Here is a 16858-nt window from a genome sequence, read left to right on the forward strand (position 1 = left end):
AGCTCAGCGTGTCAGCATTTTGAAAAACCCTAACTTAACTCTGGTGCCGTGTCACATATAGAAATTTTTTGGTATTTGCAACCATAGTAAAACAAAGACTTATATTTTTGATATTTATTTTATATATTTAAATGCCATTTAACAAAGAAAAATCAACCAAAAAAATGAGTTCGCGTGTCAGAGGTGTCATAGGTTCGCCATCACTGTCCTAGGGCCACATCGGTAGCAACTGTGCAGGCCAGAAAGGACAGGCAACTCGAACGAGTGTTTTCCTAGGTAGATTCTTTCCCTTCTATTTTATTTCCTGCTATGAGGTGGGAAGTATGTACATTAGGCTATGGTTCCGTAGCACAGTGGCATGTTTTAAAATAGAGAATGAGATATATCACACTGTGGCTTCCGTTCCTTCTGGAGGTCAAGCAATCTTCAATCCAGGTGAAACGCTATTGGCCGGGTGTTCTGCCAGCTCTAGTCAACCAGCTTCCAAGCCTGAAGCGCTGTTGGGGGGCAGGAGAAGCACCTGGAAACTGAGGATGGCGAGGGGGACTCCAGCCACGGCCTTTCCATCACAGAGGCTAAGGGGAGCCCAGCCCAGCCCTCAGGCCTCCAGAGCTCGTGCTGTGCACTGCACTGCGCTGTGTAGTTTCTAGTGTTATTGTTGAACAAAATAAGATTTCCAAATTCATTACGAACTACGTAATCCAGTGATATTTCAAAGAGCATTCTTTGCTAGCTTCCTGATAAACAAAAGCCGCTCCAGTTTGAGCTGGTCATCTGCCTTGTAGCTTTGCTTTCTCTTTTCCCCTCCTGGGTACCTCGGGGACCGGGTCACAGAGAGCCTTTGAGTGCGATGGCGAGCTCTTCCTCTATGACGCAGGCCTTTTCCAAGGAAAACATTTGGCTAAGTGCTCCGGCTATTTACGCCCTGGAGATAAACTATCAACTTGTTACAGTGATCTGGCATCCTGACGGGGGAAATCGCAAGTTTGGCACTAAGCAAACTGGAAGTTATCTAGAAAATCCTGGAGCTCAGGCATCTGTAGCCAGCTCACTAGTCAACAAAAGGATTGCTGTGGCGAAGCTACGCTGGGGACTGTATCAAAACCCTGAGATGCTCCCTGAGAAAGGGACAAGGAAAGGAGAACTGAGTTAGCATCCTCCTGCCGTGTCTAAGCAGAACTGGTTAGGTTTGCTGAGTGCAGTGGGCAGCCTGCTGCTGTAAAAGGAACGCCGTGTACCTCCCAGTGGCCTGTCAGGGCAGGAAGGACGCAGGCAACAGGACGTGCCTCCTACGCTCCCCGGGGCAGAGGGGCCCCTGCCATGACTCTGGAAGTAGAGCATGTGACATAAGCCTGATGATCCCGGCCCTGCACCCCAAGATGAGCCAATGGGGCTATAGGCCCCAGAGTGGCTTTATGTCATTTTTTAAAATGGGTAAATGATTGTCCCTTAATAGATTTTTTTGGATAGAATAATTTAAGTTAAAATTAGTGCACATATAGAGAATAATTTTGCTTAAAATGTTTAGTTTAAGTGACAACTAGTTTACTTTATTAAATTTCTAAATGTTAAAATTAAGTGGAATGCTGGAGTCACATCCAAAAGAACAGACAATCCATCCTGTGTCGACTTTCTACTACCCGCCGCCCAGGCTCCCCCAGCACAGGTTTCCTCTCCCACGGTTTGGTCTGCATCCTGATTGCTCCCTGTCGTGGGGTCCCTGTTTCCAGATGGATTTATTATTATTGGTCCTCAGACTGAAAAGAACAGAATGAGGATGACAAAAGGATTGCAGCTGATGGTGGTGAGGAAACGGGAGATGGAGGAAGGCATGTGGGGTGCTAGGCTGGGAAGATCAACCCATAACCACGGCCCCTGAGAAGGTTCCTGCCCCGAAGGAGCCCACGGTCTGGTGGGGAGTGAGACCCCAACAATCCTAATACGGTGTGACAGCCACGGCACAGTGAGGCAGAGGGACCAGGACTAAGAAGGCAGAGCTGAGGTCTAATCCCAGATCGTCCACTTTCTGCCGGGCCTTAGTTTCCTCACTGCTGCAGGGACTCCTGAGGAGGAGATGAAAGAGTGCGTAAAGGCTCTAGGTACACGGTCATCATCACTCTTATTGCATTCCAGGAGGGAGAAATAAGCAAGACAGGGGAAGCCTGAGGAGGATAAGCAGCTCCTCTGAGGTTGGGAAGCCTTCCTGGAGGAGGGGGTGAGGAGGGCTGAGGGCCTTGTAGTGAGTTCTCAGAACCACTGCCAGTATCACCAAGAAATCACGAGGACTGGGCTTAGTGCTGGACAAGTGTCCTGTTTTCAGAAAGAAAAAAAGGATGAAATACTAGAACTATATACTAACTGGCTTATGGTCAAGCCCCAGAAAAATTATGAAAAAGATTATGAAGAGGAGTTTGTGAGCATTTGAAAAATTAAAAGGTGATCAATGAAAGCCAACGTGGATTCTCTAAGAACAAGCCCTAAGCTGATTCCCTTTCCTGGAAATGGTGGAGGGGCTGGGAGCCTGCAGGATCGCCACCAGTCCGTATTGTATCGTGGGTCTGATAGGCTCTTCCAAGAGGTGCCTGTAGACCAGCACCAACAGTCTCTGGGCATCCTCATCACTGCACCCAGGCAGCCTCCGTGTGCTGCCCACCTCCGCAACCTCCCTCACCCATGCAGCCTCGGGCACCGCTGACCCACGCACTGCACCGGAGCCCCAGGACTCCACTCCCGCTGGTCCTGGGGAGCCACAGGGAGCTGCTCACATCTCACACCAGGAGCCCACCACTGCCCCTCCTGGTCTAACCTCTTCTTTCTAAAATTACTTGCAAGTCCTTGTTTCTCCTCCTGCCCAAGGTATTGATGGAAACCAAGGAGTGAGCACTGTGTATCCTGAGGTCAAACTGGCAGGAGCAGGATCCCCACGAGCTCTTCCTGGGCCTAGGAGTTCTAGTTTGGGAGCCTCAGAGTGTACCAAGTGCATGGAAACACGCCCACCTCACACACCTCTGTACTTTCTACTGTAAGAATTCTAAAAGGATTTTAATAATTTTGCTTTTGAAATCATTTGGCCAAGAGTAACACAATTTATGGTTGGCTCTGATTTCTCAGCAAACATCAGGCATGTTCAGAAATTCTTGGGGAGTGAGAAAAATCTACCTACAAATTGTTTTCAAAAGTAATAACATTTTAATGAAGACTAAATTTAACAATTAATGAATTTGACAACTTGTTAAACTTTGCAGAAATTTAATTACCTGCTTATAAATTTTGATTTTGTAGTTCTCTTTTCATATTTTAGAGTGAACTGATTTTCTTAGGCCTCGAACACGTTCATAAACTCCTGAGAAGCTCCCTGGCCCTGTGCCCATCGTCTGAGGGCAGGTTAAGTGGCCTCAACAGCAGGCATGAGCATTTGGACCCTCTCCCCCGAAGGACCAGAAACAACGTTCATGATTTCAACTCTGAGCCCTGCAGGAACTTAACTTGAGATGCCTGTGGGGACGCACCAGCTTCCTGGTATTTAGGTTATTGTTTTGTACTCTGGTTCACTCAAAAGTGGTGACTTACATAGAATATATATGTTCATAACTAAAATATTACTTCCCTAAGCCTGCTGGATAGACAAGGCGTGAGTGAGCAGCACCTATAACTGACCCCCCACAGGTGTCTGCTCACCTACCTGCAGGGGTGCCCAGAATCCTGTCCCTGGCTGGGCAGGACTCCACCTAAGCATGCTCCACATGCCCGGCTCTCAGAGAGGTTAATGTGGCTAGAAAAGTCCAGGTCCAATTTCAACAGCTAGTCATTTCTTCTGTTAGAGAAGCGTTTCAGGGAGTGGGGGAAAGACTTTTTGGAGAGAGACCATCAGTGGGAATAATTGAAACCAGCATACGGTTCTCACGCAAGAGCAGTGTGTCTCAGTGACATCACAGAAGCCTCCTCCATGCCCACGTATGAACTAACACATCCCTAGAACATTCTCCACAGGCCACGGGGCCTCTGCACAGCCTCAGGTGGCCATGCCCAGAGCCTTGGGCATCGTGGGTGAAGAGGCCTGTCAGGCTGCTGGCCAGCCACTCGGCCTCGTCCAGCTCATGGCCAGGCAGGACTCTGCCCTGCCCCCTCACCCCAGACAAGCCAGGGAAGAGAGGCATCACTCCTGCCCACATAGGCCCCATGGTCTACCCACATCTCAGCTGCTGGCCTCGGGAGCTTCCAGCCAACCTGGGCAGACATTCATGAGGCCACGTTCCCAGCAGGAGGGTGGCTGCATGGAGAGGTGATGCAGTTCGTGAGCCTGTTTCTCTGCTGGGGCCTGGGTGGGAAAGTTGGGCTGCCGGGGACCCAGGAAGGAAACCAGGACTAGGAAGTTACACGCAGGTCTGGCCTGGCTGCAGGCTCCACTCTTTTAGCATAGAGGCCCTGCACTGGGGACAGCGTGCCCTGGACCCGTCATCAGTATGTGGTGCCTGGCTTCTGGGTGGCTATGTGCCTTGGGAGCCTGCCCCATTTTCTGTCAAGAACCCCAGCCAAGAGGAGGGAAGCAGGGAGGGGACTGTGGCACCCAAACCTGATCACCTCCACACCTACCAAGTTTGGCACTGAGTTTTGGGGGCCCAAGACCTGTATGCCTGTGTTCCCGTTACCACCTTCCCTCTCCGGAGGCCTCCCTGTGCCGCTTCCCTAAGGAATCTCGCAGACTCAGCGCGGGCCATGGCGGCTGCGCTTCTCTGCACATGGAACATCCCGCGCCTGCAGCCCGAGAGTGCTAATACGGTCTTTAGAGACGAGGTCGGGGCGCTCACTCCACTCAGAGCCCTGTGCGGCCGAGTCAGTGTTGGCCTGGCGCTCCGGGCACGGCTGCCCTTCAGAAGGGGAGCCAAGGGAAATACCGCCGGGCACTTTGCACTGTTCCAAAGGGAGAGCTCTGCCACGCACACCGAGAACAGCTTCATTGACAAAAAGATCCCCATTCTCCGCCTCACTGTGTCTCTGTGGCCCTCTCCTCTGCAGTTCCGGCTCTTAACATATGCCTTCATGGAAACATCTCTCAGTAAATAACCTTACACTTAGTTCTGGAAATTCAAAAGCAGAGACAGTGACTTGTTTGTGTGGGATGGGGAAGGTGGGCAGTGAACAACTTCAAAACTGTCAGCTCTCATCTATCAGAGGAAAGGAAGAGAGGACCCTCGGTGACACCTGCCCTGGCTGCCTTGTGCTGGGTGTACCTGTATTCACGAGACCATGGGAAGAGGCAGGGTTCTTTCCCCGTTTACAGAAGAAGAAACTGAGGCTCAAGGACCTGTCCAAAGTCCCACTGTGAGGAGACGAGGCCACAGAGACTTGAGCCAAGGGGGTCCTATCCCAGCCCCACACTTTCTCCGCGGAGTCCTCAGTAGTCTGACGCCTCACCTGGCCCTCCCCAGCGATGCCTGTATATATAACAGGCACAGATTTCTCATCAAAGGAGGATGTTCTGAACTGGCCATTTCATTGGCGTCGCATGACAGTCTTAGTGCTGCCATCTTCTGCTCTTCCATCCATTTGCCAACTTTTCAGTGCTAAGTATTTTCCTGACTAATTTTCACCCATCATTTAATTTTCTGACCTTTGCCAAAGGCAAAGGGAGGTTTGAATGCAGGAGATCTGCTGGAGCTCAGCAGGGATTTGAGAGAAAACTGTTTGGAAATGTGGTTACTGATGGGAGCTAATGTGTCCTGGGTATCGTGGGAAAAGCAGGGTGCAGGAGACATGTGGAGTTTTGTTGTGTGTATGTTTTTTGTAACAGTAGGAGACACTAAACACTTGTATGCCATTTCATACCTATTCCATGATTTTAGAAAGCATGCCATACCTAAAAGCCTTCAAGGAAAGATTTCCCAGATTTGCCTTATAAATTGTAAAGGAGCTCTGGCCAGTGTGGCTCAGTTGGTTGAGCGGCATCCCATGCACTGAAGGGTCTCGGTTCTGTCAGGGCACGTGTGGGAGGCAACTGATTAATAGTTCTCTTTCACATCAATGTTTCTCTTTCTCTCTTTCCCTTTCCCTTCCTCTCTCTCTAAAATCAATTTTTAACAACCTTTAGAAAAAAATATTAAAAGGGAAAATTTCTTCTACATCATAAAAGATACTAAGATAGTTGAAAAATGGGCAAAGGACACCAAAAGGCAACATAGAAGAAAACCAAATTATCGGTAAAGATGTTTTTTGAAGGGTATAACACCTTGACAAAGAAGAAGTATAAATTTTTATATTTTTAACCTGGCTGACTAGCAAAGATTAAAAACAGTCTGAGGGACACAGAGACAAGTCAGCCTGGGCCTCCCTACCCTGGAGTTCACTCTGGCTGGAGAACAAGAAGAGCTACAGTGTGTGGTCGCTGGACCACCCAAACCTGGGTTCAGATGGTGGATATGCCCCTCACCAGCCGTGTGACTTCAGGGGTGTCACCCGACGTCCTACGGTGCACCTGGAGGACGGGTGTGTAAATACATGGATGGGGGTATGGTGAACACTCACTCCATGCTGGCTGGGAGGGGTGTTTTATTGTTGCTACCACTCCAGTCAGAGCTCTCTTAGAGCTAGGGATTCATCACCTGGGTTCAGAAGTCTATTTACCTTCTGAAATTATAAGCAAAGTTGTGTGAGTCTGTGGATTTTTCTAAATACAGATCTAGAGCTTTCCCCAAATTTTTAAAGAGACCAGTGGCCCCAAAACATTTAAAGAGAGCTCTTTGTAGAAATGCCAAAGGTAAAGCTAAAACCATGATGGCACCCACAAAAGTAGCTCAAGCTGGGAGCCACGAGGCTGGCCTGCCCTTCCCCCGAGCGCTGCGCAGGAGCCCTGCAGGGAGAGCCGGTGCTGGTCTCAGGGGCGTATGCTGAGGCTCTGCTGGTCTCCCGGCACCAGCATCCCCACCAACGGCCTCCCCTGTGCTTCGGACTCGGGAAAGAGCTGGGGCCTCCACGCCCACAGCAGCTCTGCTCCAGCTGTCGGGGACAGACTCCCATTCTCTGCCCTGGTCCCTGGGGCTGTGGACTGAACACAACCAAAACCTTTTTCTCCTTCATGAATGCTCTTTCTGGGTCTGGCCTCCCCTTCCCAGGACGGAAGAGGCACAAGGCGAAGAAGGGAGCAGCCGCTTGTGCCACATCTGCTACCAGGCAGTGTGGAGGGTACTGCCCACCCCTCAGAGGGGAGAGGGGGCTGGTGAACAGGTAAATGAGTGGGAAGCCTGTCCCTGAAGCATGACGGGAGGAGCCTCCTGGGTAACTGTAGGCCTTAAGCACTCACACCGACCTTCCTTCTGGGCGCTGTCTGGGCACTGGGGACAGAGGGGGGCGAGCCAGGCCAGCCCCGCCTTCCCATCAGGTTTCCAGGGAGGCTGCCCTAACACAGCAGCAGGGGCTCAGGAAAAGCCCCCTGAGATGTGCCACGAAGACCGAAAAACCCCAACTTTTCCTGTTCTGCCATCACGTGTAGACTCATCACGCCCAACCACCATCCAGGAAGGAATCTGAGAAGTTTGATGTACACAGGCGAGCTGAGCACCCAGCCCCCAGAGTCACCCCTCCCCCACACACAGACAGGGAAGCACAGGATTCCCAGGAGCACAGGTCCTCACTTTCTGGGCATCAGAGCAGCCCCACCCTGGGCTCCTGCTGCCGGCAGGTACCCCCGGGCCTGGGGCTCAGTAAACAGTTGTTGAGTAAACATACAAATTAACAGAAAGAACAAGATGGGACTTTCCTAGCATGTTCAATCTTGCGCATCTCGGATTGGGGAATATTTTGAAGAGAAGCTGAAGCAAAGTATATGATTTTATTTATTTTAAAATGTGTCGCTAATAAGATATGTAGCTCAATGGCTAGGTCCTGAAAACCTCAAGGTTCCTCAGATGAATGAGGAAGAAGACGTCAGCCTATTTGGAACTTGCTGACTCAAGTTTGTTGATGGGACCAACATCCAAACACAGGAAACTGCCAGGGGGATGGGAGGGGGAGAGGGGAAGACCTACAGTAGCCATTCGGACCCCAAGAGACACCCATTCCTTTTGACTCAAGCTCTATGACATCACAGAAAATCACTTCAAGGAAGCACTGTACAGCTTCTCTCTGGCATATCAGAATGGCCAGCTTTGCTGCTCTTGCACTTTGGGCCGTGGTTAAGTGAGATAAGGTGACTGGAACAACGGCACTGTGATGCAGCAGCAGTCGAAATGATAACGGAGATGGCTGCTGAGTGACTAACGGGCAGGGAGTGTGCACAGCGTGGATATGCTGGACAAAGGGATGAAGGGATGATTCACGTACCAGGTGGGATGGAGTGGAGGGTGTGAGATTTCATCACGCTACTTAGAACAGGGCACAATCTAAAACTTATGAATTATTTATTTCTGGAATTTTGCATTTAATATTTCATACCATGGTTGACTGTGGATAACTGAAGCCGCAAAAAGTGAAACCGTGATGAGGGGGACACTGCCACAGAGGTAGTGCCCGCGTCGGGTGCAGCCAGGGTGTATGAATGTGACTCAGTGGCCTGGCCACGGGGAGGCCTGTGACATGTGAGTGTCTGTGTCCCCAGGCCCGTGGAGAGACTGCCTGCAGGCCCTGGAGGATGGCCACGACACCAGCTCCATCTACCTGGTGAAGCCAGAGAACACCAACCGCCTCATGCAGGTGTGGTGTGACCAGCGGCACGACCCTGGGGGCTGGACCGTCATCCAGAGGCGCCTGGACGGCTCTGTCAACTTCTTCAGGAACTGGGAGACGTACAAGGTAAGACCACAGGGCCTGTCTGTGCTGCCCACCTCGAGAGGCCTGGCTGACCAGGGAAGGAGCCACTGGGAGGGAAGGTGCCCGCTGACCTGTCAGGGCCTGTGCAGCCCCAAACAGTAAACACCTGAGGCAAGAAGGACACTGATGGGGCCATCTCTGCGGACCCACCAGGGCTGGTGAGGGCCAGTAGCTCCCTCCTGCCTGCCGCTCGCCACTGCTGGGAGACAAGAGACCCAAGTTCCGACCACAAGCTCCAAGATGGGTACGGTGGCCCCCACTCCAGCCTGGGTGTGGGAGCAGCTCACTCCCAGTTGGGCTTCCCTGGGGAAGATGTTCACACAGCCCAGAAGGGACAAGTCCCCATTCCCAGGGGTGGATACTCATCCTCACAGTAGGAAAGGCTACTAGGACTCGGTCGTGCCTCTGCCTCCTTCCTCTAAACAAGGAGGTGGTGACAGGAACAGCCAGAGCAGCTCGGCTCACTGGGTGCCCGCCACGCACCAGGCAACACCCGAGTGCCGCCATTCAGTACTGCATTTAGTCTCACGTCAGCCCTAGGAGGCACATACTGGTAACGACCCGGTTTATAGATGAAAAAGTGAAATAACTCGCTCAGCTTGCAAGTGGTAGAGCAGTGTCCAGAGCCTAGGCCTCTGACACCAAAGCCTACAAACCGCCCCGGCCAGGACGCCTGCCGCGGCTCTGCTGGGCCCCCTCCTATCCTGGCTGCCCTCCGACCCACCTCCTGACCGGCCTATGTCTTGGCTTCTCCTCTCCCTCCTCTTTCCTCCTCCTTTCTGTATTCTCTGTCTCAGAGACAGCAGAGCACGGTGGTAAGACTGGGCTCTTGGTTCAGATCCCAGCTCACCCCCCAGCACCTTGTGATACAGGGCTTTCTGGGCTTCAACACACTTTCCAGGGAGGACAATGACAGCACCCAGCTCTTAAGAGCTGGCAGGAGTTGGTGAAGTTCTGATAACAGTGCCAGTATAGTCTTGAGCTCACCAAATACTATTATTACTACTACTACTACTACTACTATTATTATTATTATTATTATTAATGAATCCATCTATTTTCAAGACTTCAGTGGCCATGACTCAGCTGATGACTCCCCAAACTACATGTAAACACAGTAACAAAACCACCAGATTTTAGACCTCAGAGGGAGCCCGAGTGGATGTGGCACATGTTTGTCACAGCTCACACCTGTCTGTACTTTAATGTTTGCATGACTCTCACACAGCCCACCCCAGAGAAGGAAAGTGAAGCTCAGAGGAAGGTAGCACTTGTCCGAGGAGCTCTGTTGCCTGCTGTGTGCTGGGCTCTCCATTTATTTACCTTGCCTCATGTTTCCCTGCAGACCGTGCGCGGAAGGGAATATAGCATCCCCCGTGTTCACGCAAAGCCTAGCACAGAGCAGGCACTCTCTAAGTTGCCTTGATGATGCATGATTGAGGCTCAGAAAGATGAAGTGACTCATCAAGTCACAGCCAAGCAGAGGAGTGGGGATTTGAACCCAGGCCTGCCTTAGGCGCTGCCTGTGTCCAGGCCCTCTGTCCAGGGCTGTGCACCTGACGGCCAGGCCCTGCTGGCCGAGGGCCCTGCATAATCCTCACTAATGCTCTCCTGTGTTTTCCCCAGCAAGGGTTTGGGAACATCGACGGTGAGTACTGGCTGGGCCTGGAGAACATTTACTGGCTGACGAACCAAGGCAACTACAAACTGCTGGTGACCATGGAGGACTGGTCTGGCCGCAAGGTCTTTGCAGAGTATGCCAGTTTCCGCCTGGAGCCTGAGAGCGAGTATTATAAGCTACGGCTGGGACGCTACAATGGCAACGCTGGTGACTCCTTCACCTGGCACAACGGCAAGCAGTTCACCACCCTGGACAGAGACCACGATGTCTACACAGGTAGGACTGTGGAGTCAGACCCAGGTGGAGGACCAAGAACAGAGGTCAACCACAGCCAGTCCCAGACACCAGGGCCTGAGAACAGGGAGATCCCCGGGTCCAGCTGCCTAACCCTGTCCTTGCCCCTGAAGGCCCACTCCTCTGCCCACTGGCCATACGTCCCCTTTGCAAAGCTGGGTCAGAGTGGCATTTACAAAAAGGTAAAGTGTGTACAAATGACACACATGATGGCCAATCCAGGTGCGCTCGCATAACCTCTCTACCTGAGTGCTGAGTGTCAGGGCCTCACATCCCCATGGACTTTGGCCACGTGCCGTGCTGGTTCCACCTCCTGCAAGCCATGTGCCCCTGGGCCTCTTGCTAATCTCTCTGGGCCTCAGTCTCCACATGGACACAAGGACCAGGCCCACCTCACAGGGAGATGAGATGATAGAGAGGATGCACTGGGCTGCTTTGGCTGGGCTTGGCAATAGTCAGGAGTCCTCAGTAGTCGGACGCAGTGGTGCCTTATGACTGCTGCTCTAGCACGCACCGTTCACCTGGCGCTGCAGGAGCCGGTGAGAGGAACCAGCTAGGAAAGAGGAAGTCATTTGTCCAAGGTCACATGCCTCACACTCAGGCCTTCACTAAGAAGTCTTTAGATTAAAACAAACACAAGGGAGAAAACAGAAAATTATAAGCACAGATTCACACCCCCCAGGGCCCCATACCCAATTTCTTGAGATGATGCCCTAGCTCAGCAGTTCTCAACCTGTGGGTCGTGACCCCTTTGGGGGTCGAACGAACCTTTCACAGGGGTCACCTAAGACCATCGGAAAACACATATATAATTACATATTGTTTTTGTGATTAATCACTATGCTTTAATTATGTTCAATTTGTAACAATGAAATTGGGGGTCACCACAACATGAGGAACTGTATTAAAGGGTCTCGGCATTAGGAAGGTTGAGAACCACTGCCTTAGCTGATTGGCAAGTCAGAAGGCCTACCTCTTCCCTGAGGGCTGGGAAAGCTGGGCTGGGCCCCAAGGGGCCTGGGGCTGAGTCTCCCTCACTTTCTGCCTCAGCCCAAAGCCTCAGCTGGAGCAGGGCCGCCAGCCACAGTGGCTCCCAACCCACAGACTTGACTAGGGCAGCCCTTCCCCCGAGTGGGGGCCTGCTTCCTAGGCCTGATTAAACCGGGGACCCCCTCTTTTAACTAAGAGCAGCCCAAGCACATGGGGCTCCTCCTCCCTGTGAAGCCGGTGCCCCTGCACACCGCTTGTCCCTTGCCCACACTTTCCAAACTGCTTGTCCTTGGCAGAAAAATCCAGAATGTTATGACAGTGCCAGAAGTTTCATAAGATATCTTTCTTTTATGAACTAAAAGTATATATTTGGCTGGAATACATGCTGGGGAGGAATAGAGAAGAATTTTCTCTCAAGCACTTCCTTTGTCATTCTATAAAGACTCTTGACCCAACAGTTTCAACTCTTCAAAAAATTCCTAAGAAAACTCCTTTGCCTCTCCCCCGCCCACCCAGGTCATTTCCGTTTTCTGTTCAAACCCGTGGTGTGGTGTCCTCCCCTGCGCTTCCTCTGCACCAAGCTCTGAGCTAAGTGCTTAAATATGTGCCCTCATTCAATCCCTGTGCAGGAGGCAGCCCTGTGGGGAGGCAGCCCTGTGGGGAGATGTTGCTTATTCTCCTTTTACAATGAAAATTCGGTGGCTCAGTGAGTTTAAGTCACTTGCCCAAGATCACACAGCTTGTCAGTCAGAAGGCCAAGCTTCAAAGACAGGTCTGAGCAGGCCTGAAGCCTGGTCCATCTCTCAGGCATTCTTGCTCCAAAGGCTCCCCAGAGAGGGTCCTGCTAAAGTCCCCAAGCAAACAGTGGACATGGGTAAAACCAAGCCCCTTCCCCTGAGACCTTCTCACTCCCTTCTCTCTGCAGGAAACTGTGCCCACTACCAGAAGGGAGGCTGGTGGTATAACGCCTGCGCCCACTCCAACCTCAACGGGGTTTGGTACCGCGGGGGGCATTACCGGAGCCGCTACCAGGATGGGGTCTACTGGGCTGAGTTCCGAGGAGGCTCCTACTCACTCAAGAAAGTGGTGATGATGATCCGGCCCAATCCCAACACCTTCCACTAAGCCAGCTTCCTCCAACCTCGTGGCCTGGCCTTTGCTGGCAGCCTGCCCGCCCCCACGCAGGCCCAGCACACAAAGCAACTCCTCGCCAGTTCACCGGAGCCGGGAGGACTGGGACCTGGAGGACTGGGACCTGGATTCTGTCCCAGTCACTGCGGCGGATCACAGACCTGAACAGTACAGTATTCTCTGTCCCTACACTCCTTCACACCAGACAGCCCTCGCGTTTCCCTGACAGGACGGGACTGCAGACCAGTCTTTCTTTAAATAAATTAAGGTCTACAATAAAAGCACAACTGCAAAATACCTTCATGATATACACGTGTATGAGCCGATCTTGCCCACCTAAGTGTATGCCACATACATATGCATTTAGATATATGGCACATGTAATATATCTAGATACATATAGAGGTTTGCCTTACATACCTAAATACACAGTCAACCCTCGCGTGCTGATGCTCTTACCAGCATCATTACTCCTGGAGAAAGCCTTTCCTTGAGTCGTGGTGCTTGTGTCTAAGAGCAGACCAGACTGTGCAGCTCCCATTCAAAGATCAGTCCTTGGCGTCCACGTGCTGAATCCTTCCAGGAATGTCTACAGCGAGATTCTCTCTCAGAGGGGTTTCCAACTTAAGAAGCCCTTTGGGCACCTAATCAATTTCGAAATCCCCCTCCATCTGTTTCTATATGCCCCCCATTCTCAGGACTTTCACCATCTGTCCATCCACCCCTCCACTTACTCATTCGTTCAACAGCATTCAGTCAGCCTCTTGTATGGGTCACTCCTTGGCCACTCGCTCTACTTCCAGGCACCTTTCTGCTCTGCTCTTCTCCTTGCCTTTCTGTCGCACCCTCCTCTCCTTCTAGGAAAGATTCCTCAGCCCCTGAGGAGGAGACAGTCGGGGCTCCAGGTTTCTGGCCAGGAAAGGGAAGGCCAGGTCCAAAGCTAACTACCAGCCACACAGATAATGTACTCACAGTTTTGTATTTCCCATTCACACTTTAGCCTACATGTCATCTTAACCTTCACAGAAATAATAGCCTACCATGCCCAGGAGGTACTCAAGGAAAGAAAAGTCATCATCTGACCACTGGGACCCCAAATGGTACCGACCAAAAGGCCCATGCTCTCAGGCCAACTAGAGTCCGTGTCTCATCCCCAAACTACACTTCCCGGAGAATGCAGGTGCCACAAAGATGAGAACTGGTCATTTCTTGTGAGTTACTGAATAACCAGGGGCCACCGGCCCCCTTGTTCATTGCATTACAGCAAGGTGGCTCTCCCAGTCCTGTTGGCCATAGAGGGTCACACTCAGTACTACGGAACTATTGCCAAGCGGGAGCAGGAGAGGAGTCAAGGTGAGACCCTCCCAGTGGGTGAGTGGGTCGGGGCGTGCAAGCCGTTGGAACATTGGTACTGTCCATGTCTGGGTGTGTGCCTATTACCTCAGCATTCTCGCAAAGTGTACCATGTAGCATGTTTGTGTATATAAAAGGGAGGGTTTTTAAAAAATATATTCCCAGATTATCCTTGTAATGGCACAAATCTGCAATAAAGCCATCAGTGCTATTTGGATGTATCTGCACTGTGTGTCACTGTTTGTGAATGCCTTCCTGGGACTTCTGATATAAGAGCCTCTTTAAGTAAAACCAGGAAGAGATGCAGCAGGAGGGACACACACCAGTCATTTAAATCCCACTCTCCCTGCCTCTGGTTTCCACTCATGCCCCAGGAGTCCCATGACAGCACCTCGGGCCAAGATGGTCCTCTGGTGCTCCACCCCCTTACACCCTGTCCTGTCCTGGACGTCCTGGAGACCCTCACAGGCGTGTGGTCACACCTAAACACCTTCCTCCAGGTCTAGTCCCATTTTGCCAAATGGCACCATCTACTCAATTGCTCAGGTCAAAAATAAGGACGCCTCTCTCCCCCTCATCAAGGTCAACCCATCCCTCCACTCCAGCCCTCTCCTCTGCCTCAGTATAGGTGCCCTTCTCCTCTCCCTTACACTACTGCAACCCTCAACTCCTCCCTTCATTCCAAACCGACTTCTACACTAACTGCCAGAACCACCTTCCTATAAATCAAGTCCATGCACCGGGAAGCGTCTCTAGAGCATGATGGGAAAACCCAAACGGAAAAGGTTAATGGACATAACCAAAGAAAGCCCCACATTTTCTGCCCTCCAAATAACCAAGCATGACTAAGATTAAAAGGCAAATATGAAACCAGAGAAAAATACAGAATTAATACTCATGCTACACCAACAACTCTTCCAAATTAAGAAGAAAGATGCCGAAACCGGTTTGGCTCAGTGGATAGAGCATCGGCCTGCGGACTGAAAGGTCCCAGGTTCGATTCCGGTCAAGGGCATGTACCTGGGTTGCGGGCACATCCCCAGTGGGAGATGTGCAGGAGGCAGCTGATCGATGTTTCTCTCTCATAGATGTTTCTAACTCTCTATCTCTCTCCCTTCCTCTCTGTAAAAAATCAATAAAATATATTAAAAAAAAAAAAAAAAAGAAGAAGAAGAAAGATACAAACACTGTGACAGAAAACTTGGTGAAATACACGAACACATCAGAAGACTCACAAATGGCCAGTACACAAGAAAAGACTCCAACCTCAGTAATAACTAGAGTGGTGCACTGAATCAAGCCAAAACCATCTCATGATACCTACTGGATTGGCAAAGATGAAAAAAAGTCAACCTCCATGTAGACAAGGAAATGGAGACATATGTGCTCTATATACTCTGGATGGAAGTATAAAGTGACTCAATATTTTTAAAGACAATTTGGCAATGTATGTATCAAAATTTTAAATGCCCTTATACCTTTGGACCTAACAATCCTCTTCTTAATGAACATATGGGAGCTTTTTCTGGCAAAGTTGTATATGGAGACTGGTGTTTACTGACACCTCCTGTGTGCCTGGAATTGCACTTCTGTTTTCTTATGTGACCTCACAGCAGCCTGTGAAGGAGGTGTTCACACTTCACAGAGGAGAAAGTGAGGCTCACCGTCAAACTGCTGGTAAAAACACCCAGCAGCAGTTAATCCAGAAGGTTCTCAGCTCCTTTCTCCCAAACCCCTAGTCAGTTTTGGGGGTCACAGTGGAATCTGGAAGCTATTTTGACCTTGGCCCAGACCACGGCCACCCCTCCCCATATACCTGGAGTGGAGTGTGTGGGATGGAAAGGTCAATGGTAAAGGAAAACAGGGTCCAACCTTCAGTCACTGGGCTGAGCTCTGACAGCTGTGCCAGACAAGGCGGAGCCACCCTTTGCTAAACCAGTGAGTTGGCCCCTAAACTAGAGCAGGCTGTGACAGCCCCAACCCAGCACCCAAATCTGAGTCTTGGTCAAATAATAGCCTGGCTATATGGAAGGAGGAAGGAATAAGCCCATCAGAGATGTGGAACCCACTCTCCTTAGAGCAAAATGGGGAGGGGGGAGACAGCTTACCAAACCAAGGACATCAAAGGGGAGAGCAAGGAGATGGGAGGGAGCTGTGCTCAAGTGCACTGGTCCAGCGAGCTGCTCCCCACCAGCAAACACGCCAGCCAGTCAGCACCCCTGCATCAACACTCCTCCTCCTCACCCATCCTTCCCAGTGACCTTTAGGGCCTCCAGAAATAGGAGTGCTCCTGGGACTCAGGTCTCCATGGTGAGTGCACCTCCAGACCCAGAAGGAAGTCATGTAAGCCGGCCAAACCCCCACGTCCAAGTTTGGGCCAATACCTTGGTCACTGGAGGGCACCCACTTGCTGGGCATGTGTGGGGAACGTGGCAGGAAGACAGTGGTGTTCTCCAAGCCAGTGACAGCCAACAGGACCCCTCCCCCAAACCGTGCCAATTTGAACAAGATTGAAAGAGAAACCTTCTATGTAAACAATGTTTACGATGCTCATGACCCACAGAGGCTCTTTGGAAGCTCAGGGCCTCCCATGACTCCCCAAGGCCACCTCATCTGTTTTACAGTCTTGTAAACCCTCTTGGTTACCCTAAGAGAAAGCCAGACAAC

At 51.1% G+C, this 16858-nt stretch overlaps 2 protein-coding genes across 7 annotated transcripts in view; one reads left to right on the forward strand and one right to left on the reverse strand.

The window, feature by feature from the left end:
• Window positions 1-14412, forward strand: part of ANGPTL2 (angiopoietin like 2) — a 34284-nt gene extending 19872 nt beyond the window's left edge. The window contains exons 3-5 of the mRNA XM_070430637.1: window positions 8591-8784; window positions 10429-10699; window positions 12633-14412. Coding sequence (XP_070286738.1) covers window positions 8591-8784; window positions 10429-10699; window positions 12633-12832 — 665 coding nt within the window. The 3' untranslated portion in view covers window positions 12833-14412. The remainder of the gene's footprint in view (window positions 1-8590; window positions 8785-10428; window positions 10700-12632) is intronic.
• Window positions 1-16858, reverse strand: part of RALGPS1 (Ral GEF with PH domain and SH3 binding motif 1) — a 224092-nt gene that overhangs the window by 83476 nt on the left and 123758 nt on the right. The window lies entirely within an intron of this gene.

The sequence above is a fragment of the Myotis yumanensis genome, unplaced genomic scaffold (assembly GCF_028538775.1).
Source record: "Myotis yumanensis isolate MYYU_CA2020_CCGP unplaced genomic scaffold, mMyoYum1.0.hap1 SCAF_12, whole genome shotgun sequence".
Classification (NCBI taxonomy): Eukaryota; Metazoa; Chordata; class Mammalia; order Chiroptera; family Vespertilionidae; genus Myotis; species Myotis yumanensis.